At 42.5% G+C, this 25,320-nt stretch overlaps 2 protein-coding genes across 8 annotated transcripts in view; both read right to left on the bottom strand.

The window, feature by feature from the left end:
• DENND2C (DENN domain containing 2C) overlaps positions 1-139 on the bottom strand; it is a 91,136-nt gene extending 90,997 nt beyond the window's left edge. For 3 of the 6 annotated variants that reach the window (XM_047872719.1, XM_047872721.1, XM_047872720.1), the window contains exon 1: positions 44-132. The gene's annotated coding sequence lies outside the window, so the exon portion shown is untranslated. Of the gene's footprint in view, positions 1-43 lie in introns of all 6 variants that reach the window. The other 3 variants (XM_047872718.1, XM_047872725.1, XM_047872722.1) reach the window with 2 other exon arrangements.
• Positions 140-2,921: 2,782 nt separating this feature from the next.
• On the bottom strand, positions 2,922-24,600 carry AMPD1 (adenosine monophosphate deaminase 1). 2 transcript variants are annotated; one of them, XM_047872726.1, is made up of 16 exons: positions 24,564-24,600; positions 23,235-23,246; positions 19,622-19,802; positions 18,367-18,532; positions 15,839-16,004; positions 11,107-11,326; positions 10,460-10,589; positions 9,027-9,221; positions 8,601-8,732; positions 7,794-7,957; positions 5,740-5,866; positions 5,394-5,557; positions 4,599-4,719; positions 3,764-3,937; positions 3,439-3,549; positions 2,922-3,080 (listed from the first exon to the last, which is right to left on the bottom strand). In XM_047872726.1, the coding sequence occupies exons 1-16, from the start codon at positions 24,583-24,585 to the stop codon at positions 2,922-2,924; spliced, it is 2,244 nt and encodes a 747-aa protein (XP_047728682.1). In that variant the 5' UTR covers positions 24,586-24,600. The 2 variants fall into 2 exon arrangements, with proteins under 2 accessions (XP_047728682.1, XP_047728683.1); XM_047872727.1 differs by lacking the exon at positions 23,235-23,246 and having other exon boundaries at positions 24,564-24,585.
• Between the last annotated feature and the right edge of the window lie 720 nt (positions 24,601-25,320).

Raw genomic sequence — 25,320 nt, 5'->3', positions numbered from 1 at the left:
AGGCACCCGCCTTAGAGGCCGCCCAGGATCGCCCCGCACCTACCTGCCTTCGACCTCCACGTCGCCCCCACGGCCGGGCTGCGAGGTTCTCGCTCTCACCGCGGAGGCGCCAGCTCTCGGCGCTAGCACTCGGGGTCGGCTGCGCCCCGCCCCCGCAGGCCCAGTCGAAGGCCCCGCCCCTCCCGGCCGCGGCCCCACCCCGCCCGGAAAATCCGGGTTCTCATTGGCTCCTCTTCCCACCCTTCACGCTCTGGCCCGCCCCCGGCACCGCCCGGGAACCTTCGAGAGGGGAACCGCCCCCGTTCCAGTCGGCCCGGGGGCCAGAACCTTGTCCCGCGGACCTTACGCGCCCGGACGCCGGCCGAGATCTCAAGCCAAAGCCCCATCGCAGTAGCCGTGCCTACGGTCCTATTGACCCCACGGCGATGGACCTAAATTTGCATGAAGGTTGACTCTTCACGGCCACCTAGTTTAATCGAGGAATCCAAATGAAACCTCACTCAAGGAAGCCATAAAATTATCTCTTGCCATTGCAGTCCAGTGCCAACTTGAAACGTACACAGATGCGAATAACGCTCCGAACACCTGAGGTTTGAAATCCCAGAGCAAGGCGCCTTTGGTACTCCCAGTGCCTGAGGTCGGCCCCCACGCCCTGTTGTGACACACATGCCTAAGCACTACGCCTGCAACACGCTCACCCTCAGGTATGTGCATGGCGCTGTGCCTACTGCGAGCAGCAGCCCAGTTTCACCAAGGCTGCGAGTCAGGATGAGTTGAGCCTGTTTCCCAGGCACTCGCCAACCACCCCACCCCACCTCGTCCCGCCCCATTCCACCCCACCCCACCCCACCGCTCCCCACCAGAGCCTCTTGGGTTTGACCAAAATCTTCCCACATCTGTTCACAGAGAGGTACCAAAATAGAAGACTGCCAGAAAGAGGTGTTTGGTTACACATCGCAGATGACTGTCACAAGCCAATTTAGCCAAAGCAGTAAAAGCCGCATATCCCACACCGTTGTGAAACCATGAGTTGTGGACAATGAAACAGGAATTACCTTCTATAATGGGGGGGGGGGGTGGAGGGAGAGTAATGACAAGACATTTTTAAAAATCGTGTTTCACTGAGGAAAAAAACGTCAATATATTTTGCAGTAAATTTTGAGCAGTGATCTTTATGGACTACCCCCCTCAACCCCACCTCCATACTTCTATATTTAGAAAACTTCTCAAACAATTGTCCAAGATGAGATTTTAAGCTAGAATAGTGTGGTTTTAAATTTTATTTCAAAATTCAAATTGATTTCAGAGTTCAGACTTTACATTCAGGAAGATTATGTGGCAAAATGAGGCAGATTGAATTCCAAATCTGGCGTGGTTTCTGTGTCTGTAATAAATGAATTAACATGTATGTATTCTACTGCCCTCTCATGGGTGATCTGGAGATATAACTAATGGTAGTTAATGCCTTTTAAATCTGAGATTAGAATGTTTAATTTAGCAATCTCTATTATTTTGATGATATAGAGGACAAGGTAGAAATAAAATCAGGTTCTCTAAGGGACTTATAAATACTCAGCAAACAGAAGTTCAACTTCAGAAACCAGGGAGAGGATTCTTATACTAGGGCTAGTATAAACACGCTGTGAGGATCACACCCATGCTTATAGCTACCTGTGTAGAATGTGGAAACATGCAGGAATTTGCCTTTATTTTTGTTTTTCCATTTGAGAAGTCATTACTTCCTGAGGTGTTTCACAAAATGTTCTTTTTCACATTTGTATCCACTCACTCTATCATTTCACACTGTGAACAACAGGAGAGTAGGAATGAAATCTTATTCTTTACACCTTTGCTGCCTAGAATACTACCTGATACTTGAGCAGTTCATCAGTAATTGTTTATTTAATAAGTTAAATGAACTATCAGCCCAGCCACTAGATGGCAACACAGTTGTACATGTAGAAGTATAGTCTAGCTAATTGGAATTCTACCTGGCCTTGAGTAACAGATTGGTTCCTAGAAAGTTATTTAAAATGTACAATGACAGCTGGCTATAACTTTATTGACAATTATATCCTTAAAACTGATCATCTTTGGATAAGATAAATTCTACCTAAGTGTAATAGCTCATAGGTACGTAGTTTCTATATTGGACGACACCTGTTTTTGTCTAAGAGCATTAGTCTCCAGTTGTATCCCGTCAAAAGGACTTTTCAATGGTCTAAGTGCCTCAAGCAAAGTTCATTCTGTAAACCCAAAGCCTGCATTTCTCCCTGGGGCTCCTGGGTGGCTCAGTGGGTTGGGCATCCAACTTTGGCTCAGGTCCTGATCTCACCTCTCTTGAGTTTGAGCCCCTCATTGGGTTCTTTGCTGACAGCTCAGAGCCTGTAGCCTGCTTTGGATTCTGTGTCTCCCTCCCTTTCTACCCCTTCCAGCTCATGCTCTGTTTCTTTCTCCTTCAAATATAAATAAACATCAAAAAAATATTTTAAGCCTACATTCTCCCAATAACAAGTCACTTGGTCGTATTTTTGCCTTGACTTAATAGTTATTATGTTAATAATAATATGTATTATTAACTATTATTAATTGTTAATAAGGCAGGGCAAAAAATACTACCAAATGTTTCACCTGTAAGTCATAGCGACTCTAGAGTCACACAAACCTACGTCCCCATTGTTACCTCTCAATAGATGTGTCCTTGTGCAGGTTATTAACTTCACTAACTTCAGTTTACTCATCTTCTTCAAAATGAAGATAACATTTTCTACTTCATAAAGTGAAAACAATTAAACGAAATAATGTCAGTGGAATGATATCTAGTACAATCATTGGTTTACAGTAAGGATTCAGTAACTGGTAACTATTATTCATATTCTCTAATGAAAATCTCACCCACATTATTATTTGGTTTATTTGCTTTATTCTCCCGATTTAAGGCCTTCAGCAATTAAATTAAGTTCATAACACCAGGTTTCATAGCGATAGGCCATGCGGATTTGGGCTACATTTGTCTTCCGGATATCGTTTCCCATAGGGCCTTCCTCAAGGTAATTGTCGCCCAGGAACTTTGCTTTCTCCTGTAAGAGAAAAGAAAGGAGAATGATTGTTGTCTTTTTGTCCTGATATAGACAGTAATTACATCTTCCACAAAGATCCCTTCCTTATATTACTTACTGACAAAAGGAAAACATAAACCAGTAAAAGCACTTATCCAGTGCTTCAGTACACATGGTCTGCTGAGAAGTCAAATGTGTTTTATTTTCCTTGCCCAAAGGCATAGCCAGAGAGATAGAAGAATTCTTTCTAATCCCTGGCCATAGTATTTGCGTATGATTTGCGGGATAATTTTTCTACATGTGTTTCCCCAACTATCTTTTCATTACTCAGTTTCCAGATCCTATGCACAGAAGGACAGCCAGCCAAGGACAGGTCTACCTCATGAGAAATTCCACATTGCAGAACACTGTTTCTTGCCACTTCACACATATCGCAGGTACTCAGTTTGAACACTTGGGCAGCAATGGCGTATTCTTCCATTAGGGGCTCCTTAGGTTATTTATTTAAATGAGGCAAAAAAAGAAAAAGAGAAAGAAAGAAAGAAAGAAAGAAAGAAAGAAGAAAAGAAGCATATTAAAAAAAAAATAACAAGCATCCAGCAGAAAAAGTATATTGAAACACCTTGATTTGACTTTGAAATTCTGGATGGAAAACAACAGTCCCTCCAAATATGCCTGTATTGCTCAAGATTCCATATGTGTACCTTGGTAAAGTGGAATTGCATCGGGTCATCTGTCGACAGTGAGATCATTAGTCCCTTCTGGAGGAAATCTAAAAGAGGATTTTTGGCATATTCTAGAAATAAGCTGTTGTTACTTAATGGCGACATGGCGATGGGAATCTGGGCTAAGAAGAACAAATACTGTAACACAGGACTCTGAAAAGGAAAAGCGAAAAAAATTATTTAAGGATGTTGAAAAAGGGATACAAATGAGAAATGTTATAACCACATGATCTGCAAGTTTTAGCTTTCAAAAGAATGATCATACGTTCTTTCAGTCCCTGAGGACAGACAAATAATCATTTTAAATGTAAATGCTATTTAGAATAAATGTATTTGGGATCATCAATTTTCAGTAGCCTTGAATCAAACTAAATGTTTGAGTTTTAGTTGTCTAAGGTACATGGTCTGTCTCGGGAAAAGACTTCACCTTGAAACATTTTTTTATCCCTCATAAGAAAGTTCTGACTCTCACAAGAGGTATTTGAAAACATGCTATAACAAGAAATCTGGCAAAAACTAGTTTAAGGTAAGCCAAGCACCTCTGAATTCTCCCTTGTCAGAGTTCTAAAATAGAAGTCGAAAGACCTGCATTAACTCATCTCTGCTGCTAACTGGTTAGGTAATCGTAAGCAGCTCCCTTTACTTGTCTGGCTTCTGTGAAATGAACTGTACTAAATAACCTCAAAAATCTTTTTTTGCTCTACTTTAATTTGATTCCAGTGTTGATAATGACTTGGGAGACAATGATACGGAAAAAATTATTCCTCTAGCTCCAATGTAAAAGTTAATATTAGGAAGAGAGCCTCCAACTCACCTTCTTTAAATTCAGGCCATGAGAGATATTATCTGCTGTCATGAATGCTGTCATGAGATGGGTGAGAGCGCCCGCTTCCCCGCAGTGAGGTCGGAACAGGAAAGTATTCATGCCTCGTTCCCTAGGGAAAGGCAACTGCCATAGTTATCACAGGTGGCTGGCTAGGACCCGGCAGCAATTTGGGGCATGGAGTAATTTATAAGAAAATCTGGTAAGAAAAGAATTAACCCTCTGAAGGAGAGTGGGGCATCCAAAGGATTCGATAAAACTGGCAATTCCCAGGTCATGATCTTAATTCTTCCCGAACATAGCCTTCTGAAAAAAAGAGGCAGCAGAGGATATGAGGGTATGGAGAAAAGTCAAGATTTGATTACCTTCAGTTTCAACAGGAAATTTACCAAAAGTACCATGTTGTCATTTCTCCTACTCACACTTGAGGGGGGAGATGTTTCCAGAAAACCCCGTTACAATATTCCTCTATTCTTTACCCAGGTATATCAAGAAGGGTAAAGTGTATGGAGTATGATAATAAATTGTGCAGTGATTAGTGAAAATTCCTAAACTTGCAAAGAAAGGAACTGTGAAAGTTGCTGAAGGCTCCAAAACATCCATTCCTGCTACTAAAGAAAGAAACCGAAGAAAAAGACAAGGGAAAGAAATTTCTGATTGGGGCCAATTGAAAGCGTCCTAGCAGTGCAGTGCAGTGGCCCTTGACCACCCAAGGCGCCAATGTCTGAGCAAAAGAGGTGTGTCAAATAGAATCATCTCCTTCTAGCTCCAGTTCTGTCTACTTACTTTCTCAGGCTGTTGAGAACCGTGATGTTTGCATACATGTAGTAGGCATAGTAAGTGTAAGACGGATTCTTTTCCATGGTCCACTCCTGGGGCTTGGGACTCTTGGAAGAGAACATGTGGCCACTGTGTTTGGACTCATCATCCACACTGTCGAAGCCAGTAATCTGTCCGGAAAAGTAGGCCATGCAATGGGGTCAGTTCGACTACAGGATCCCAGTCCTCAGAAAACCTTTCAGCTCCCAAAGGCAAGGACCAAACGTCAGAGATAAACACCAAAAATGAATCACAGCTTGTGGCAATACTAGCTCACGCACAGCAGTGAGAAGGCCCAAAGGCTCATGCTTACATGCTTAAGGAAGACACTGAGGTCTGGGTGAGCCTGGGGATTAATGGTGGCCTCAAACACTGGCATGAAAACATTCTCCAGCATCTTTCCGAAGTGTGGGAGGAAGTTCTTCGATCGGAACACATCGCTAAAGGCAAGAATAAAGAGAATTTACGAGGAAAATATTTTTAGTATTAACAGCCCCTGTGTGAAGGAATCAGAGGGCAAGATGCCATGTTCAGAAAAAGACTTAGTGTGTCCATTCTAGGTCCACTCCGGTACACTCTTTTTGGCTACCCATAAAGAGGGATTCCGTTTAGATGAGGCATAGAGACATAAACTTCTTGCTGGACCAGTTGCCTCAATCTCTTCTACAAAACCTCTGTAGTAAAAATATTAACCTTCACAGCTAAATCCATATAGAAAATGAAGAGTATATACAGGAACTATGTCGCAAAAGATCGGGTGACTTATTTGTGGTATATAAGATGGTGAGCGCGATACATTTATCGAGAACACTTCTGGAGTGCCTGGGGTGGCTCAAGTTGGTTGATTTCAGCTCAGGTCATGATCCCAGGGTAGTGGGATCGAGCCCCGTGTTGGGCTCCACACTCAGTGCAGAGCCTGCTTAGGATCCTCTCCCTCCCTCTGCCCCTCTCCCCAGCTCTCACGTGTGCGCTCTCTCACTCTCTCTGTCTCTCAAAAAAGAAAAACAAAACCAAAAACACTTCTGATATGCTTTAGCCAGGGACAATCTAATGAACTAACTCTTATATAGCACTCAGCATATGGCCATCCACTCTTTTAAGTAGCCAGAAATATTAGTTAATTTAATCCTTATAACAACTCAGTATGTTAGCTACCATTATGACCCTATTGTTTAGTTAGTTTATTTTTAAGTAAGCTCTTCACCTAATGTGGGGCTTGAACTCACAACTTGGAGATCAAGAGTCCCATGCTCTACTGGCTAAGCCAACCAGATGCGCTTATTGTAAAGATGATGAAACAAAGGCAGAGAGCTCATGAAACTTGCCCAAGGTCACACTGCTAGTAAATAGTAAAACTGGGATTCAAATACAGCCAGTCTAGGTCCAGAGTCCATGCTCTTATCACACCTACTGCCTCTCTGCTTTAATGATATTAGACAGGAAGCCCTACCCCAGTCAAAAAGTTACTTTTTTGGTTCAAGAGACAGGATAAAACTCTTGCATTGACAAGGGTGGGGGGCAGGGGCAGCATACAGAGGCAGGTGGCCAGAAAATATATAAACACGTAAGTTAGATAGAAGATCAATGATGCTGAGCATCCCCGAGGGTCATGAGTAATTATCAATGGTAATACCATTGATAAATACTCAATGATTGTGGAGGACTTGAACACTTGTAAATGAGACAATTGTCAGATGGTAGTAAAGGTTCTTTCTTTTTTTGAATGTTTATTCATTTTGAGACGGAGAGAGTGCAATGCAAGAGTGGGTGAGCAGGGGAGGGTCAGAGAGAGGGCAGGTAGTTGGAGAATTTCAAGCAGGCTCTGCGCTGTCAGCACAGAGCCTAACGTGGGGCTCGAACTCACAAACCGTGAGATCATGACCCGAGCCGTAATTAAGAGTCAATCACTTAACCAACTGGGCCATCCCAGCATCCCAATAATAAAGGTTCTGATACAAGAAAGCTACATCCCAGTCCAGATAAGCATGGGAAAGAATGACTGGACACAGAGAGAAAGACCAGGAGAAAGGGAAAGTATAGTAAAATGTACATAGTTCTCATCCTAGCTAAGTTTCAAATATTCTCAATAAGTTATTTTGTGATCTGCATGAAGTCCCATGTTTTAAAAAACAAAACCCCAAAACTTGGTTAGAAAACTGAACTGAAATGATCTTCTAATTCCTGTCTTTGGTCAAGAGTGCTGAACCCAGATTGGACAAAACCAAGCACCCAGGACCCTGTTCTGAGCTCCGCTTTAACAAAGCTTTTTTTGTGTCTAGAGGCGCTACATCTTTCTTGTTTGCGCAGAGAAGGTGAGGCAGGCGGGATGAAGTCAGGCTTTCGCGTCTCGGATGGGAAGGGACATACTAGATCCTGGGGACCTGGATCAGCCAGGTCATGTTGCGGCAGTAGACGCGGTTACGGACGAACCAGGAGGACAGTTTGTGCCACTCATCAGGACTGCGGCCGTAGATTGACAGGCGGGGCTCGGCGTGCTGGTACTTTGCCTCCACCAGGTCTGCACCTACCTCCTGCGAAGCCAACAAAGGAGTCCAAAGCCAGGAATTTCCACAAGTCCCTCAGGGGTCTAAATCTGTGGGGTCTAGGGAGAGGAAGTGGGTACCAAGAACAGGGGAAGCATAAAAGGAGGTCAGAGGGAACCTATTCCTTAAGATCTAAGGAAATCGAGAGATGAGGGGAATCTGGTCAGGAAGAGACTGATAATGATGGAGTCTAGAGAGTGAAAAAGTCAGAGAAAGGATGTTGAAATATCCAATCCAAGGGGCCTGCAAACGACACTCAGCTCTTTTTACACCCCCTACTTTCCAAAACGCACATCTCCCAAGTCCACTGTGTCATTCCTGCATGCTAGAGCTCAGGCCATGAGCCTGAAAGAGTCCTTACTCAGTCCCAAATCCACACCCTCAGCTTCTCTAGCCTCGGAATACAAGTCTTTTAAATCATTACAGTGGACATCTCTGAAGAAATTCTTGCATTCATGTCTGTGGTGCTTCCCCAGGGATAGCACCCTTTCTCCTTCCTTTCCCTCCTTCCTTTCCTTCCCTCTCTTCCTCCTTCCTCTTCTCTTTTCTCCTTCCTTCTTTTCCTCCTTCTCTCCCTCCCCCTCCTCAAGAACCAAGCCAGGTACCATAGATCTGGTTGGTTCCTCCTCACCTTGATGATAGTGGCAAAATATTCCCCATCAATGTAATTGTCTGTCTTTAGGTAGAGGTCTCGTAGCTCACTTGCTCCTACAGGATTGTATTTGTCATTGAACTTATCAAAACGCTGGAAGGTCTGGCGTCCCTGAATCAGGAAACAGGAACACAAGTATATTATTATCAGAGCTGCTGGGACATGGAGAGCGAAGGAATGGCCACAAGGAACAGGGCCTGGGAACCGGGGGGAAGGGGGTGGGCTCCAAGAAAGGAATCTGGCACAGTTGACAATGAGTGAACCTCAAAACTGTCTGTGGGTGCTTTCAGTCAGCACGGTCAGCCAACACGGTTAAGAGGACTCTGAGAAGTGGGAGGTTATAGGAGAATGGCATGTGCGGTTCTGAGTATGAGCATGAAGCTGACATCATCTTTTTCAACCTACAGCGTGAACATCCAGAGAATCAACAGTCAGGTCATAGGGATGCATCTTTAATTTGTCGAAAAGTTCCTTCAGGGTCAGATTTTTCTCCTTGCTGCTGTAGACCACTCTGTCAGCATCGATGTGGTAAGATTTCTTAATAAAGCGCAGCAGGTGCTTTTGGTTCATGCAAGCGGCTGCATGGATATGGGTGTCCACCTGTGTGTACATTCAGAGAAAGAAAACCAACAATCAGCCCTAGTCATGCTGCTCTGTTAGAGGCCATGGTGCCTGCAAACCCCATTGAGGCAAGAGAAAGGAATAAGTAGAGGGATGTGACCTGACATCCGGTGAAGGTGGCCCGGCAGGAAAGAACCAGCAGCACCTTTTTGTACCCTTGCGAGAATGTGAAAGTTTAGGGCGATGCAATTATAATGCCTATTTCTCTTGGATATCTGCCTATCCAATTAACTCTCTACCTTTGATCCACACAAAATTCTCGGGGACCATTCTCCACCCCTGAAATAAACTAGCTGCCACCGCTTTCGGCCCCAAAGGGAGAAAAGATCAAAATCATGTCAAAGCCATGACTGACACAGCGATGGAACTTATGAGTTAGATATTTAAAAACAAAAATTTAATGTTTTATTTCTTTTTGAGAGAGAGGGAGAGGGAGACAGAGTGCGAGCAGGGGAGGGGCAGAGAGAGAGGGAGACACAGAATCTGAAGCAGGCTCTGGGCTCCAAGCTGTCAGCACAGAGCTCGAAGTGGGGCTTGAACTCACAAACCTCGAGATCATGACCCGAGCCAAAGTCAGATGTTTAACAGGCTGAGCCACCCAGGCGCCCCTGAGCTAGATATTCTTATGATTATAATTTTATAGCCTGGAGATTTGATAGATGAATTTGCCCAAGGTTATACAGGCAGCTGAGCCAGGATTCGGTCCTGAATCTTTGCTCGTATATTTTCTATCCTCACTTCTTTCAATCACTCAAATGGTTGGAACACATCTCAGAGGTGTTTCTAAGTTGATTCGTTTTCTACACTTATTAGCGCATCTGATGCCCACCGTCCCTCTTGTGAGCTAGACTGAGCAGATATATTTTCCAATTTTACGAATGAGGAAACAAACTCAGAAATATTTAATCATCACCCGCTATATCTCAGAGTCAGGAAGTAGAAGAAAAAGGACTAGAAGAAAGATCTTCCAAAGCCTGGAAGAGCAGTTTTTGAGATTTCGTTCGTTTTTGTTTTTTTTGTGGTTCACGATCATTATAATTTTTTGTGGCAAGAATGTGGTAAACCCTTCTGTGTAGAAAACAGTAGAAATGGCATTTTAACTTTCTAGAATAATTCATTTGCTTTCACTAAAAACAGTTTCTTTCTTGTCCCACTCAAGAGCTAACTGGGCTCCCGTTTTTGCCCAGAGCTGGCCCCTGAGCAGTGCCCACGTTTACCTTCCTGCAGTTATAAAAATCTCGGTGGGGGTTGTTCTTCAACTCCTTTAACTCGTCCATCTCGTTGAGCATCTCATGGACCTGGAACTTGGAAGACAGGAACTTCAGGCGCCGGTGGGTGTAGGTCTTACTGTGGAAAATTAAATCACATAATTCTGAATCATTCAGACACTTAAGGAAAACAGACACAGTTTCAAAACCATCAGGACCCTTATTACCCATAGGAAGCAATTATTGAAACAAACATTTCAGTTTGCAGTTAATCTCACTTGAGAAGTATTGGGCTCCAGGGGCTCAATCTTTTCATCCATGTTGGACAGAATAGTGAGGGAAGACTTGGGAAGGCATTTAACAGCTCCGGGGAGACAGCGTTGCTCAAGGCTAAGGGTCCTGGCTTTAGGGATGGCAGATGCAGACTTGAATCTCAGGGAGCTGTGTGACTTTGGGAGATTATTTAACTCATCAGAGTCTCCGCTTACAAAACGGCAATTATAAAACTACCCACCTCGCAGAATGCTTGTGAGGAGATGGGAAATAATGTACCTGAAGGGTTTAACAGTGTTTGAACATTGTAAGCACTTGGTAAATACTCATTCTTACTAAGAGCAGTGTTAGTACTCGTGGTGGTAGCATCACTAAACACTCACACAGGTCCTTGGGCAATTAAAGCAAGCAAAAAATTCATATCATCTAAGAAGGTGTCCATATCGAGATAAGGAAGTGGCTTAGGTTCATCTTTGCTGGCTGCTGCTTCATTAGGATAGACGTGAACCACACCGTCCTTCATTTTGAGGTGATAACCCAGGTTTTCCGGGAGGTTATCTGTTTGGAAGGGATCTTCTCCATTCTTCGCAGGAGGGGTAAAGACTTTCTCAATGAAACACAGAGTAATACATCAGGAAATAAGACAAATGACCACATGCAAATAACCAAAATATGAAATGCTGTAAGATCTCATTTGTTTGGAATCCTGTACGTCGTAAGTTATAATTATTCACCCAGAGCTAAGCTAAAGCTTATTTTTACGTTATTTTTCTTTCTTTTCTTTTCTTTATTATTTTTTTTTATTTTTATTTTTGAGAGAGAGAGACACAGAGGGTGAGCAGGGGAGGGGCAGAGAGAGAGGGAGACACAGAATCTGAAGCAGGCTCCAGGCTCTGAGCTGTCAGCACAGAGCCCAATGCGGGGCTCCAACCCTTAAACTGCGAGTTCATGACCTGAGCTGAAGGCGGACGCTTAACCCACTGAGCCACCCAGGCGCTCCTACATTATTTTTCAAAGCTGACCAAGTTAGTAGTTTAAAATAACTATAAGATTTTATCTAGTGTAAGAATGATTTTCAAGTCCTTTAGAAGTACTGTTTACATGATTGATACACTACTTACCAATAATTTTATTTACTGAAGTAGCTTATCAAGGGCTTCCTGTTTAGAACATTTTATTAGCTTATGAGATATTTGCATAGAAATAAAATCAAACTACAGTTGAAAAGTAGAATTTGCATTGTGTCCTTAATAAAACCAACCTCTCTAGAAGTCTTAATTTAGAGTGGTTATTTTCAAAAAACTTTATTTTTTAGAGCAGTTTAAAATATTTTTTAAATGTTTATTTATTCTTGAGAGAGAGAGAGAGAGAGAGAGAGAGAGAAAGAGCACAAGCGGGGGAGGGGCAGAGAGAGAGGGAGACACAGAATCTGAAACAGGCTCCAGGCTCTGAGCTGTCAGCGCAGGGCCTGACACAGGGCTCAAACCCACAAACTGGGAGATCATGACCTGAGCAGAAGTCAGACGCTTAACCAACTGAGCCACCCAGGCGTCCCTAGAGCAGTTTTAAGTTCATAGCAAAATTGAGCATCAAATACACAGTTCCCATATACTCACTGCTACTCCCGCACAGGCACTGCCTTCCCCACTATCCACACCCTCCACCAGAGGGTACATTTGGTGCAACTGATGAACATAACTGACATGTCGTAATCACCCAAAGTCCATCCTTTAACTTACAGTTCACTCTTGGGGTTGTGCAATATATAGGTTTGGACAAATGTACAATGACATGTATCCACTCTTAGAGTATCATACAAATGGTCTCACTGCCCTAAAGACCCTTTGTGCTCTGTCTAGACTGTTTGTTTTTTTTTGTTTTTTTTTGGTTTTTTTTTTAACGTTTATTTATTTTTGGGACAGAGAGAGACAGAGCATGAATGGGGGAAGGGCAGAGAGAGAGGGAGACACAGAATCGGAAACAGGCTCCAGGCTCTGAGCCATCAGCCCAGAGCCTGACGCGGGGCTCGAACTCACGGACCGCGAGATCGTGACCTGGCTGAAGCCGGACGCTTAACCGACTGCGCCACCCAGGTGCCCCTAGACTGGTTTTAATATAAGTGGAAATATAAAATAAAGTCTTACTAGAAGAATTCCAGTTCTTATTGTAATTATAACATACTATCCACCTTCGAAAGCACCTACAAAAGAATGAGAAGGGATTTTGTGGGTAAATGCCCCCTTCTTTCCAGTGCTAACAGTTTCAACCTAAGAAAGCCAGGAAGAAATTCTACATTGTCATGGCCTTTAAAGCGCTTAACTTTCTACTTTCAACAAGTAAGTGCCCAAGGCAGCAGAAAAGTCTCCAGTTTGCCAGTGATGACTCACAACCACAGTGGGAAAAATAATATGGGAAGAAAAAAGTCATGCATTTTCTATTCAAAACTAGGAGACAAGGAACATGAAAGAAGTGAAACAGTATTTTGCTATGTCGAATATTAATTTTTTGACTCTTTATACTCGAACATAATAGAGAGATAAGGCACAATTTAGAAGAAGCAAAGACAAAACAAATATCTTAATGACAGTATTATAGAAAAGAGGTAAACCAATTTTATGTATCGCCAAACAGGATCCATGTTTACTCTGATTTTAATATTAAAAGGAATTATAGAGAAGAAGTTACAGAACTGGAAAGCTTTAATGACATAACAATTTGCAAGCTCAAAAACCCTTAATATTTGTCTCCCTTGAAATCTCAAACCTAGAAGTATACTCCAGAAGATGTCGAGCAACTGCACAAAGATGTTTCTCTAACGCTGTTCATTGCAACCTTAATGGAAATCAATTTTTAAAAGTAGGAAATCTAAATGCCTAAAAATGAGAATTGGTTAAATAAAACATGATACAGTTAGGGGCGCCTGGGTGGCGCAGTCGGTTAGGCGTCCAACTTCAGCCAGGTCGCGATCTCGCGGTCTGTGAGTTCGAGCCCCGCGTCGCGCTCTGGGCTGATGGCTCAGAGCCTGGAACCTGCTTCCGATTCTGTGTCTCCCTCTCTCTCTGCCCCTCCCCCGTTCATGCTCTGTCTCTCTCTGTCCCAAAAAATAAATAAATGTTGAAAAAAAAATTAAAAAAAAAACATGATACAGTTATACAATAGAAATCTGAGAAGTTCTATAAATCTGATTATTTAAAAACATGTGCTTCACTTCATATAAGGCAGAAAGTAAAAAGTGAGAGACGGAAATGAAGTACTATGGAAAGTCAAAACATATAGTTTAGTGTTCTCCAGAGGTTAGAGGAAGGAAGGAAATGATAGCATCTGGGCTGCACGTCAAAGGGTGAGGTTGCATCTGGACATATGGACATACAGTGAAAAAAGTGAAGGGCAGTCCAGGCACAGGGAACAGCATGACAACAGTACAGGGGCAGGAAAGTGCTGAACCAAACGGCAGACAGGAAACACTTCCGACCAGAACAAAGGTGGAGTAGATAAGGTAAGTTTATAAATAGGTTGAGAATCCGGTTAGAAGGCCAGCTGGTGGCAGGCCTTGAATGCCAGGCTAAAGACTGGACTCAATTTGGAAGGTAATGGGAGCGATTGAAGGTTTGTGATAGGAGAGGGATATGTTCAGATCTGTGTTTTAATAACTGGCACCTAAGTGAATCTCACCAACAGACAGTGAGATTAGAATTTAACAGAATGGGTCAGAAACTATGATAATAGCCTAGACAAGGTGAAAGATAGACCTAAATTAGGGTTTGGGGAAGAGCAAAGAGGGGAGATTTTGAGAGGTATTGTACGGAATTAATTATGTGATTGTGCACGTGGGCAGGAGAGAGAATGGAGCCAAAGACGACTATGATATTTTTAGACTGGCTTACTTAGATAGTAGTCCCTCCTTATCCATAGGGGACATGTTCCACCACCCCCAGTGGATGCCTGAAACTGTGGATAGCACTGAACCCTGTATAGACTGTCTTTTCCTATGTATATACCTATGTGTATATATATATATATATATATATATATATATATATACCTATGTATATTCCTATGTATATACCTATACATACCTATTAATGAGCCACTGTTCTATCAACTTACATGTTTAATTTATAAATTAGGCACAGTAAGAAATTAACAACTACAACTAATAATAAAATAGATCAATAATAACAACATACTGTAATAAAAATTGGGAGGGGTGCCTGGGTGGCTCAGTTGGTTAAGTGTCTGACTTCAGCTCAGGTCATGATCTCATGGTTCACGAGTTCAAGCCCTTGTGCTGACAGCTCAGAGCCTGGAGCCTGCTTTGGATTCTGTGTCTCCCTTTCTCTCTGCCCCTCCCCTGCTCGCACTCTCTTTCTCTCAAAAATAAAAATAAACATTAAAAAAAATTATTTTTAATTGAACATGGTTTCTCTCGAAATATCTTATTGCCCTAAACTCACCTTTCCTCTTGTGATGATGTGAGATGATAAAAGTCCTATGTGACATGAAATGAGGTGAATAAGGTAGGCCTTGTGAGGTAGCAGTAGGCCACTGACCTCTTTTTTTTTTTTTTTTTTTTTTAAGTAGGCTTCATGCCCAGTGCAGAGCTCAATGTGGGGCTTGAACTCACAACCCTGAGATCAAGAACTGAGCTGAGAGCACCTGGGTGGCTCAGTGTGTTAAGAGTCCAACTTCGGCTCAGGTCATGACCTCACGGTTCATGAGTTCGAGCCCCACATCAGACTCTCTGCTGTCACCACAGATCCCGCTTTAGATCCTCTGTCCCCCACCTGCCCCCCGCTCCTCCCCCACTCTCTCTCTCTCTCAAAGTAAATAAATAAACTTAAAAAAAAAAAAGACATGAGCTGAGATCAAGAACTGGATGCTTAACCGACTAAGCCACCTGGACTCCTCAGGCCACTGCTGACCTTCTGACAATAAATCAGGAGGACCATCTATGTATGGACCTCGGTTGACTGCAGGCAACTGAAACTGAAGAAAGCCAAATCACGGAATGGTGGTGGGGGGAGACTACTGTAATTTAGGGACATACTTAATATTGAGTAGTTAAACCAAAAGATCTATTTCATATGCTGCATAAGAAAATTACTTCTGACGTACCTGGGTAGAAGCTCTCGTTTGCTACCCAAGCCTCACCATCGATGTTCCGCAAGTACTTGGAAGGGGTTTTAGGGAATCTCTGAAATGACTTCTGCATGTACTTCTCCCGTATGCACAGTGCCCTGTACAGACCTTTGCAAACCATTTCAAAGTCTTCAACTGTCACCTGCCAAGAAAGTGTTAGAGCATCGGAGTCACTCCTGTGAAAATCCAAGAGGTGGATTGTCTTGGGTATGCCCCTGCTCTCTCCTGGGTGTTGTAGCCCGTGCTGAGCCCACCTGCCCATGTGGCTGCTCCCTTACATGACTTGGGCCCTGGGGCCCTGGGTCTTCCTCCAAGAGCAGGTCCTGAAGTTTCTTGCCCTCTTTCATTTCTAGTAAAACTCACCTGGTCTACAAGTCTTTCCTGACAGTCTTGTGTTTGTTTGGTGTTTGGTAGAAAGCAGTGATTATCTAGTGAGTGTGATTAAAAGAACCCATTCTAACATGGAAAATACCTTCTTCCTTCCAGGTTTTACATACGGGCTTCTGAAGACGGTATCTCAACTGAAAGACCATGTGACTCTAATTTGAGAATTCAAACCACTTTCTGGTCAGTGGGGGAAATATGTGGGGATGAATAAGGTGTCACACATCCCTCAAACCCTATCATGCATGCCCTGCCTTCTGTCGTTATGGATGGATCAGAACATCATCTTATGATAAGTTATCATTCCTTTGGATGGTTTTAAAGAGAACCTAATCTGTGGCTAAAAATGGAGAGATTCTAGAATAAAATTTTCTCAGAACTGCCGGAAATTTCCTAAGCTGGTCTGTCTCCCATGCCCCATCCCTGACTCCGGGCTGGGGACGGCATGCCCAAAGAGTTATAACTTGAAATCACTGAATGATCGTCATCAGAGCCCAAAGATTTTCTGGGACCAATGTAAGCTTGTTCCGAATGTTTGAGGCCCGGATGTTGATCCTAACCAGTTGAACTCTTTTTAAAGGCTTGCTGACCTTGGCTGAGAGATTCTGGCACAGGTGCTGGAACTAGAGGTCTGCTTCTAATGGCATGCTTGTTCCTTTGCCACCTAATGGGCCACCGGTCTATCTTCTCCAGGATAAGAGCTGGATCTTATTCACCGTGGTGTCCTCAGCATTTGGCACACAATGCGTAGCACACAGTAGGTGCTCAATAAGAATTGATTACATGGAGTCAACTGATTATCAGGGATTGATGGCCTTGGAAACTTAGTCCTGATCCCCCTTACCTCTCTGTTCAGTTACAAGGTAAGAATGGATGGGGGCACAGAATACAACCAGCTTATTATTGCTCATCAGTTCAGCCACATTCAGCCAACACGTCTGGGTCTTCAAAGACTCCATGTCATGGTTTCAGGTGCCCTCCAGCTTTCAGGGGAGAAACAGCTACTCCCTGACTTCGGTGAACCTTTTCCTTCCTCCCATCCTCTTTCTTTTCGTTTGTGTCTGTTTCTACCAAGCACAAGCGGTATCAACTTTGCCTCTTAGTTTTTATGTTTTTTTGAACTCCTGCGTTCTCCAAACGGCAGCTCTATTGAACATCTCCTTTCAGTCATTTATAATCTAAAATGCCTGCCATTTGCAGTCATGTCATCACACAGAAAGTGAATAAACAAGAATTGTGTTTGTTTCCTTGCTCTGTCCCTTTTTAAATATCTTGGGACTGACCCTAAGTGGGTCAGTTACATGAGAAGGGGGCTTAGGATTGGTCATTAAAACTATATTTGGAGCATAGACTGATAGCTACACATCAGTTTCACCAATATGATGCTGATTCTGCAAGTTCATGTGACAGAGATTTATTAATTGCCCAACTGTCCTGGACAGGACAGGAAGGTCAAGTTGTTTGTGACAGGAGTTTACTATCCCTGTGGCATAACTAGAGTCTATTCCAGGCAATAATCTACCGTGTAGGCATCTGCAATGAAATTGGAGATGACCGTTGGTCAAAAAAAAAACAATAGCCCCGTTAGAATCTTCTAGGCTCTCTCTCATCTTTCTTCTTTTCTCTGGTCTCTCCACTCTTCTTTTCTCATCTCCCTCTCTTTCTTCCAAGCTGTTTTCTTGGATTGGTTTATGCTACCTGAAGCCCTTGTCTCTATTCTAGGGCTGCCCGGGATCCATCTTTTCCCAAGAGCCCCCTGTGTCTCCTCGAGGCTCCCTGTCTTATCTTGCGATATCCTCAGTGAGATTAGCCCACCAGGTGCTCTCTTGTTTCTTGTGCCAAAATTTGTCTAGTGTATTCTGTAACACACACACTGCATTCCACTACATACTGTCCATGTGCAAGCAAATGGAATAGAGAAGCATAGATCATGTGGGATGATAAAACAAAACAGAAATATAAGTCATGGCAAATCAGTATTGAAATGCAATAATGAAGTACAGCAAAGGACAAGTGAACTAACACCTTCCTCAGAAGGAAAGGCAAGAAGGTAAGGAAGCTGAAACAATCAAGCTGTGTCTTCCCAGCAGCGACATTTGAGGGGAAAAAGAGCAACTCACCCCTGAGGCATAATCACCAGTGATCTGCACTCTCTGAAAATCAGGCACAGTCTGGTAGGTTGGAGATGAAGAAATGTATTCGTCGATATGGGACAGTTTAGTGGAAGATGCTTCACTTTGTGGAATGGACAAATTAACGGTCTTCCGTCCATGGAAACGCTTTTTTCTGGGTTTGAAACACAAAAATAAAAGAACTTAACTTGGTCCTCATTGGGAGTTGCGTTGTGATAGATTGGTGTTTCACTATCCAATTTCATTTTGAGGACAAAAAGCGCAAATTAAAATGTCAGCTGGCTGTCAGAAACAGGATCCAACCATATGGGAAGAGGGATCACATGACCGTATTCCCTTCTTCCCGGTATCCTTTGGGACCGTTGGCCTTTGGGAACATACGAGAAGGCTTTCAGCATGACCTTATTCTTCGCTGGCAGTCCACTCCTAGCAGATGGGCAGTCTGGGAACCACAACAAGCACAGGCTATGTCAGTTATTACCTGTGTTGTTTTCTGCTTGTTCTGAAACTCTGTGAGCTTCTGTTGCCCCCTATGAAAAAAAATAGTGTAATAATGCCTACCTTAAGGAAATTCTGTGAGATTTAGTGTACGGAGTTTATAAGTTGCTTAGTCAATATTAGTTCCTTAGATCAACAAGTATTTATTGAGTTTCTGCTTTGACCCAAGACTTACGTTAGGTCCTATGGGGCATGCTGAACAAGGGGGATCGCTGTTCTTTCCTTAAAGACAAAATAAAGAGGATGGCCAGGGCAGGAAGGCAGAAATGGAGTGTTGTATCCCTGGGGCCTAGAGGAGGTCAGACTGGCCTGAGGGCTATATTCATATCAGATAGCACAATGCGAAGGTTGGCTAAAAATGAACTCTGAAGATGAGGCCCTTGAGTTCTGGTTTCCGTACCCATTGTGTGTAAGTTGAGTGTGTGCCCAGCAGCCATCAGCCTACCTTGGTTTGGAACAATTGCACAGGAGCTCATGTCCTCTTGCTTGGGCAGATAGGGAGGCTTCAACTAAAGGAAGATGTGCATGAGCACAGGATGTCTACTCTTTTCTTCTTTTTAGTCATTGCTAACCTTGCCCTAGCTTACACAGTGCGGGGGTGGGGGTATAGGTGAAAGGGAAGAATTTTTAGCTCTGGCAGAGTTCCTCCTCCAAGTTGAACCATCATTCAGACAGACTGAACCAGCTGCCCTGACAATTCTCCTTCCTGTGTCCCAATGTCCCAACATTCCCTTACACCACTTACCTCCTGCCTTCTGTGGAGGTGGACATGGCCTCCAGGTGGAATATGTGTGCTCGCATCTCATGATGAGAAATTGGACAGATTTCATCCACATCAAAGGGGGAAATCTCCTGACGGCCTCCCTCATCTTTGACTTCAGAGGCAAATACTTTTTCAGCCAAGCTACGTATTTCATCATCAATTTCTAAAAGAGGTTTTCATGGATTAGTATTCAAGCCCTTTCTCAGAAGTCATCAGAGAGTTCCTGCTATGTGTGAGGCACAGTGCTAAGGACTGCCCTGGGTGCGTGGCTCCCCTATACTCTAACCAGTGCCCCAGAAGCATGTCAAAGCTCAGTGCCGCTCTACTGTCTCTTTAGAGGTTTCTGTGTGGGTAGCTTGGAAATCCATTCTCAGAAACACAGGTCAGATTCTTGCAGCACATTTCAGGAGGTCCTAAAGGTGGGATTGGTCTCTTGAAGGATTAGCACTTAATGTAAGATCACCTGTTTCTGGCAGGGCTAAGTCTGATTTCATAGTAACCATGCAGCCTAATCTTTCTCATTAGACTGGTGGAGTATTTCCGATGGCTGTGAAGGTGTGAATAGGATTGTTGGTCTTCGGAGCTTTTCTTTCTAGAAAGATCGTAGTGATCTAGGTAGTTTTGAGAAATAAACGTGTACTTTGGGCCTTTCTTCCTCATAGGACAGATACTGTGTTTCTCTCACACATTATTTCAAATCCTGACAACTTGATGATATGCTGGTATGTGGGAGAAGGGGGCCATTGAAAGTTACTACCCAGTGTTGGGAGTCCCACTTCTTGTGGACATGTGGCTTTTCATAATGAATGGCCCTTGGAAAGCCAATTTTACTTTTACATGCCTTAATATTCCCATCCTTTGTTTTTAAGTTTATTTTAAGTAATCTCTACACCCAACGTGGGGCTTAAACTCACAACCCCAAGATCAAGAGTCACATACTCTTCCGACTGAGGCACCTTAATATTCCCATTCTTAGAATGGGTGGAGGGGTGACGTTTAGTTTGGCAATGAATAACCCAAGACTCTCCGGATGTAAGGGAACTAATTTCATCATACAGCGTGGTAATGGCTATCAAGTATCTGCTCTTCTGTTAAGTTCCACTGCATTTTCCACATACCCAATTATTTTCATCTGAATAGTCATTGCTTCTAATACTTCTAAAATCTCTTCATATTTCCAGAAAAGAGCAGGTAGCAAATAATGAGAATGGCAAAGAGTTAGCTATTTGGAGCAACAGAAGACAGAACACTCTTCAAATGATGACAGAGCAAACTGCGTGCAAAGAGAAAGATGCCCTCATTGCCGCCCCATCAGTGTCCTTACAGATCTCCAAAATGCCACCGTTTCGATTTTGACTTGAGTAAGTGCATGTGTTCAAATCCTTGTTCTGCACTTACCGACACCTCCACCTTCCTCTGTCTTGGTTTCCTCATCTGTAAAGTGGGAATGCTAGTACCCACCAAACCTCGCTCATGAGGCTGTTGTGGTAATAACGTACAGGGAAACACTTTACAGACGACAAAGCACCAGATCAAACTGAATGATGCAATTGGGTAGCATTGGTCAGACAGATATCTGGCATTTGGGGTTAGTTTGGGGCTATTAAGGAAATGATAAATGATATGACTTAGGATAGGCTGAAGCGTACATTGGAAATGATAGTAATTAAATCATAACTTCACCACCACTGTCAGGTCAGCCTATTTTCAAAACCTGGCTTATCACAAAAGAATAACAGAAATCCACTGTATTGCTGAACTTCATGCATCTGTCCGCCTCATTAAACTCAAGCACTTCCTGAAACTGAAGACCGACTACTACTATGGAGTAGTTCTTTGACAAGTACCACACTCCACAAAGGACCAAATGGGACTCTAAATAGATACGTTTGATGGCCTGAGAATGCCTCCCCACCCCACTACCAACTGATCCCCAGAGATTAGTATCATTCCTCCAGGAATGCAAGCAAGCACATGCACCTCAAGGATGAATGGCAAGCAGAAGTTAGAAGAGGCTTCATGCACCATGAAACGCAAATGAAAAGGGGCTAGTTGGTTATGATGATGATGAGGACAAGGATGCAACTGGCTTGTCATAATGGGTCTGTGACAATGCTGCTGGAGGCCTCAGGAAGGACGGCATGGAAATGGATGCTCAGAAACCAAATCCTACTTGCTTGAGATCTGGCTTGTCCAGAACAAACAGTCATTACCTAGGACTGCACGTATCCATTTGTTTCATAGTTTTAAATGTTATTGTTTTTACTGAGTTCCATCTCCCTAAGCCACTAGAGATGATTGAAAAGTTAGAAACTCTACTCTAAGATGTGGTTTGCATGATGCCCCCAAATTACATGGTTGATATTTCCTTCCACTAAATCAACCAGTTGTTTTGACTTCATGCAACCACAGCTGAAATTTGACTCCTCATTCAAGAGCTCTGCCTTTCAAAAATATTTCAGGGAGTGGCGATGATTGTGGGAAGGAAAGAGTGAAACTGGTATTTCAAAAGATGAGTGGATAAGATTTGGTGACAGTTCTGAATTCAGGGAGTAAAGGAGAGATGAGTCCCTTGTGTTTGTATAGCTAATTGTTGGGTTCTCTTTTCAGCATATTACATTTGAGATAATGGAGTACCTGAGTGGAAATGTCTGGACGACAGGACGTCTTCATTTACATGCGGAGTAGACACGAGAATAGAAACAGGTGGTAAAAAGATGAAGCAGAGTGAACACTGAACTAGGAGTGAGGAAAAGTGCCTGTGACAGCTGGGTGGCCTTGGGGAAACCACATAATCACAAGGAGCCTCAGTGTTCATCATCATAACAAGAGAATGCTAATAATAATAATGTCAACTTCAGAGCATTGCCATAAAGGTTAAACAAGAAATCCTTTAAAAATGACACAGTGCTATATAGAAGTAGGGGATTATTACTATTAACATGGGAAGTGCAAGGCTCTTGAGAAGAGGAATGTCATGCTGGCTTCTTCACTCAACGTTGAGATCCAGAAGAGCATGCTTATTTCCCAGCAGTGCTTTATTGATGGGTAGAAAAGACAGGTCGTAGGTGTTTCATCTGCCACGTCTTATCTCCTCTATGCCTCTCCGAGGCAGACCTACTTACTATCAGTCAGCCTAAGGACAAGTCTAATTTGAAACATAACTTAAAGTTCCAGTTTTATCTGAAGTGAGATTTTATTTGACCCGGTCACAGAAATTTACCATGAAATGTTTTGCTTTGGAGTTGAGGATTTCCTAAGGCAAGACTCAATAGGCCCCGCTGGCTAACCTATATCTAAAGAATACTATTTTATTTTAAAACATCAGATGAACGCCCCTCTGATGTTCTCTTTAAAAAATGGATTTGGTTGGTTTTTTTTGGCGGGGGGGGGGGGGGGGGGGGAGTCCAGAAAATCCATGAGTTCATTTGCTATGCTATGGGATATCTATGGTTATTATTAATCTTTGTTGGCTTTCAATGGTATCATTTAATAAACACTGCTGGAAAATACTCATGTTTCTGAATTAATGAATAGTACTATTTTTTCATTGATACTTTGGCAAATGGCAGGAAAAATTGTCCAAAATACTCACGTTTTTCTTTAGCTGTTTGAAGTAAAATAAAACAAGATAAAATATATAAACAACTTTCAGAAATCATAGTGGCTGTTAATCTGTGCTTTGGGATAGAAATGTGTAGATTGGTACAAGAAATGGGGGAGGTGGAATGTGTTATTACAGCTCATTCTTCCATTCACCTACAATTTGCTGTCATCAGAAAACTCTGGGAATGTGGTCATTACACACCCCTTTCTTTTCTTTCCCTTTCTAATATGGCTCCTTAAATTTATGTTTATAATCGTAAAGAGGTACGTTTTGTAAAATGTGATGTTAAAGACATCTGCTCTAGAGAAATGGAAACTCTCATACGATGCTGGTTTCAGCCAAACTGAAGGAGCCCATTTGGTAAGCAATTTAGCAACACCTACCAAACAGCCATTTCTGACAATCTACCCTACTGATTTCCATTCTTAAAAATGGCAAAAACTTTATGTACAAATACTGTTGTCAGAATACAATTTTACTTACCCAACTGTAAAGAACCTAAGGGATTAGTTAAGAAGATTTGAATATTACCCAGCCATTTAAAATGATGTTTAGGAAGAGTTTAGAATACCACGATAAACGATTAAGTCATAATGTTAAGGGGAAAAAAAGGCAGGCTAAAAAGTGACATGTATTATATAATCACAGCTATGCTTTTTACAAATTCCCTAAAGTTGCATAGAAAATAGATTGAAAAGAAAAACACTAACATGTGAAAAGTGGTATCTTTGGATGATGGGACTGTGGTTGTTTTTTTCTTAGTACTGCTCTCCTAAATTTCTCGTGTTCTCTAAATGAGTGTTATTACTTTTATGTTCAGTGGAATTTCTCTTTCTTGTTTCACAGGAGATATGTATTTCCTTCCTAATGAAAAAGACTTAGTATGATTCTAAAAATCATTATGTGTACAAACCTGGATCGTGAGCCATCAAAATACACAGATTGGGTTAACATTTCCATCACGCTTGTGATTTTCAACTAACACTATAGCTAGAGACGTTGTATAGGACACTGCTGTGAACTCTAACAGGCACAGGCTTTGTTTAGACTAGCAGAGTAGATTTTAAATATCTTCCACCGTTTTCTCCTGGGATCATCAAAGATGCTACCACATGATACAGTTTTAGAAAATTATCTCCCTTCCAAAACTAAGAAGAAGAAAAAATCCTTGAAAATCTTGTCTTGCTTCTTCCTGAAAAGTATAATTAAGTGGTACTCTGAACCCTAAATAAAGGATTGTCAAAGCTGACATGATATACTCAAAGGAATGGCTGCATTTAAAAGAATTGAGCTCTCAAAACACTTTTGCACACCTACCTGGAAGTTTCAACAGAGGCATTGTTGCCGGGGTCCTTGATTCTAGGATAGCACAGTAGAAAGGAGGAGAGAGGAGGCTGTGGGGATGACTGCCTGACACTATAAAATACCCTGACATTCATTTTATGATTTTGCTTTGCATCTGTAATCTGACCCTTCTCTGCTAAAAAGAGAGAGATGAGTTTTAGACCTATTTATAGCTTTAGGCAATTGACAGAGAAAAACAGGTGAAGCCTTCAGTCTTTACCCTGGGATTTCAGAAAAGATATGTGCTAGGTCAGGAATTGCATTTCAGTACTTTCTAAATCTTCCTATGCATCGGATTCTCCTCAGGTGTAGTTTTCTTACACGATTTCACCAGTGATGATTATTTTTCACCCCGGTGAAATACAGCAAAGTCTTATAGGCTCTGGATGTCAAAGTCCTCAGGATTTCAGTCATGAGAACAGCTTGCTGAGTTTGATGTATATGCTGGTGTATTCATCAAGTTCTCTCCACACACACACACACACACACACACACACACAGGCACACACCCACACTTTCATTAGAAATATGCTATATTTCTGACTTCACTCATATGAGGACTTTAAGATACAAAACAGATGAACATAAGGTAAGGGAAGCAACAATAATATAAAAACAGAGATGGGGACAAAACAGAAAAGACTCTTAAATATGGAGAACAAACAGAGGGCTGCTGGAGGCGTTGTTGGAGGGGGATGGGCTAAATGGATAAGGGGCATTAAGGGATCTA

The sequence above is a fragment of the Prionailurus viverrinus genome, chromosome C1 (assembly GCF_022837055.1).
Source record: "Prionailurus viverrinus isolate Anna chromosome C1, UM_Priviv_1.0, whole genome shotgun sequence".
NCBI lineage: Eukaryota > Metazoa > Chordata > Mammalia > Carnivora > Felidae > Prionailurus > Prionailurus viverrinus.
This window is presented reverse-complemented; position numbering and strand designations above follow the sequence as displayed.

Excerpts from the sequence above, each read along its gene's own strand:
- AMPD1 (XM_047872726.1), bottom strand. The coding sequence starts at position 24,585 with ATGCCTCTGTTGAAACTTCCAG. Across the intron at positions 9,222-10,459 it reads ATTTTTATAACTGCAGGAAG|GTGGACACCCATATCCATGC; the intron begins GTAAACGTGGGC and ends ATGTACACACAG. Across the intron at positions 3,081-3,438 it reads AATGTGGAATTTCTCATGAG|GAGAAAGCAAAGTTCCTGGG; the intron begins GTAGACCTGTCC and ends TTTCTCTTACAG.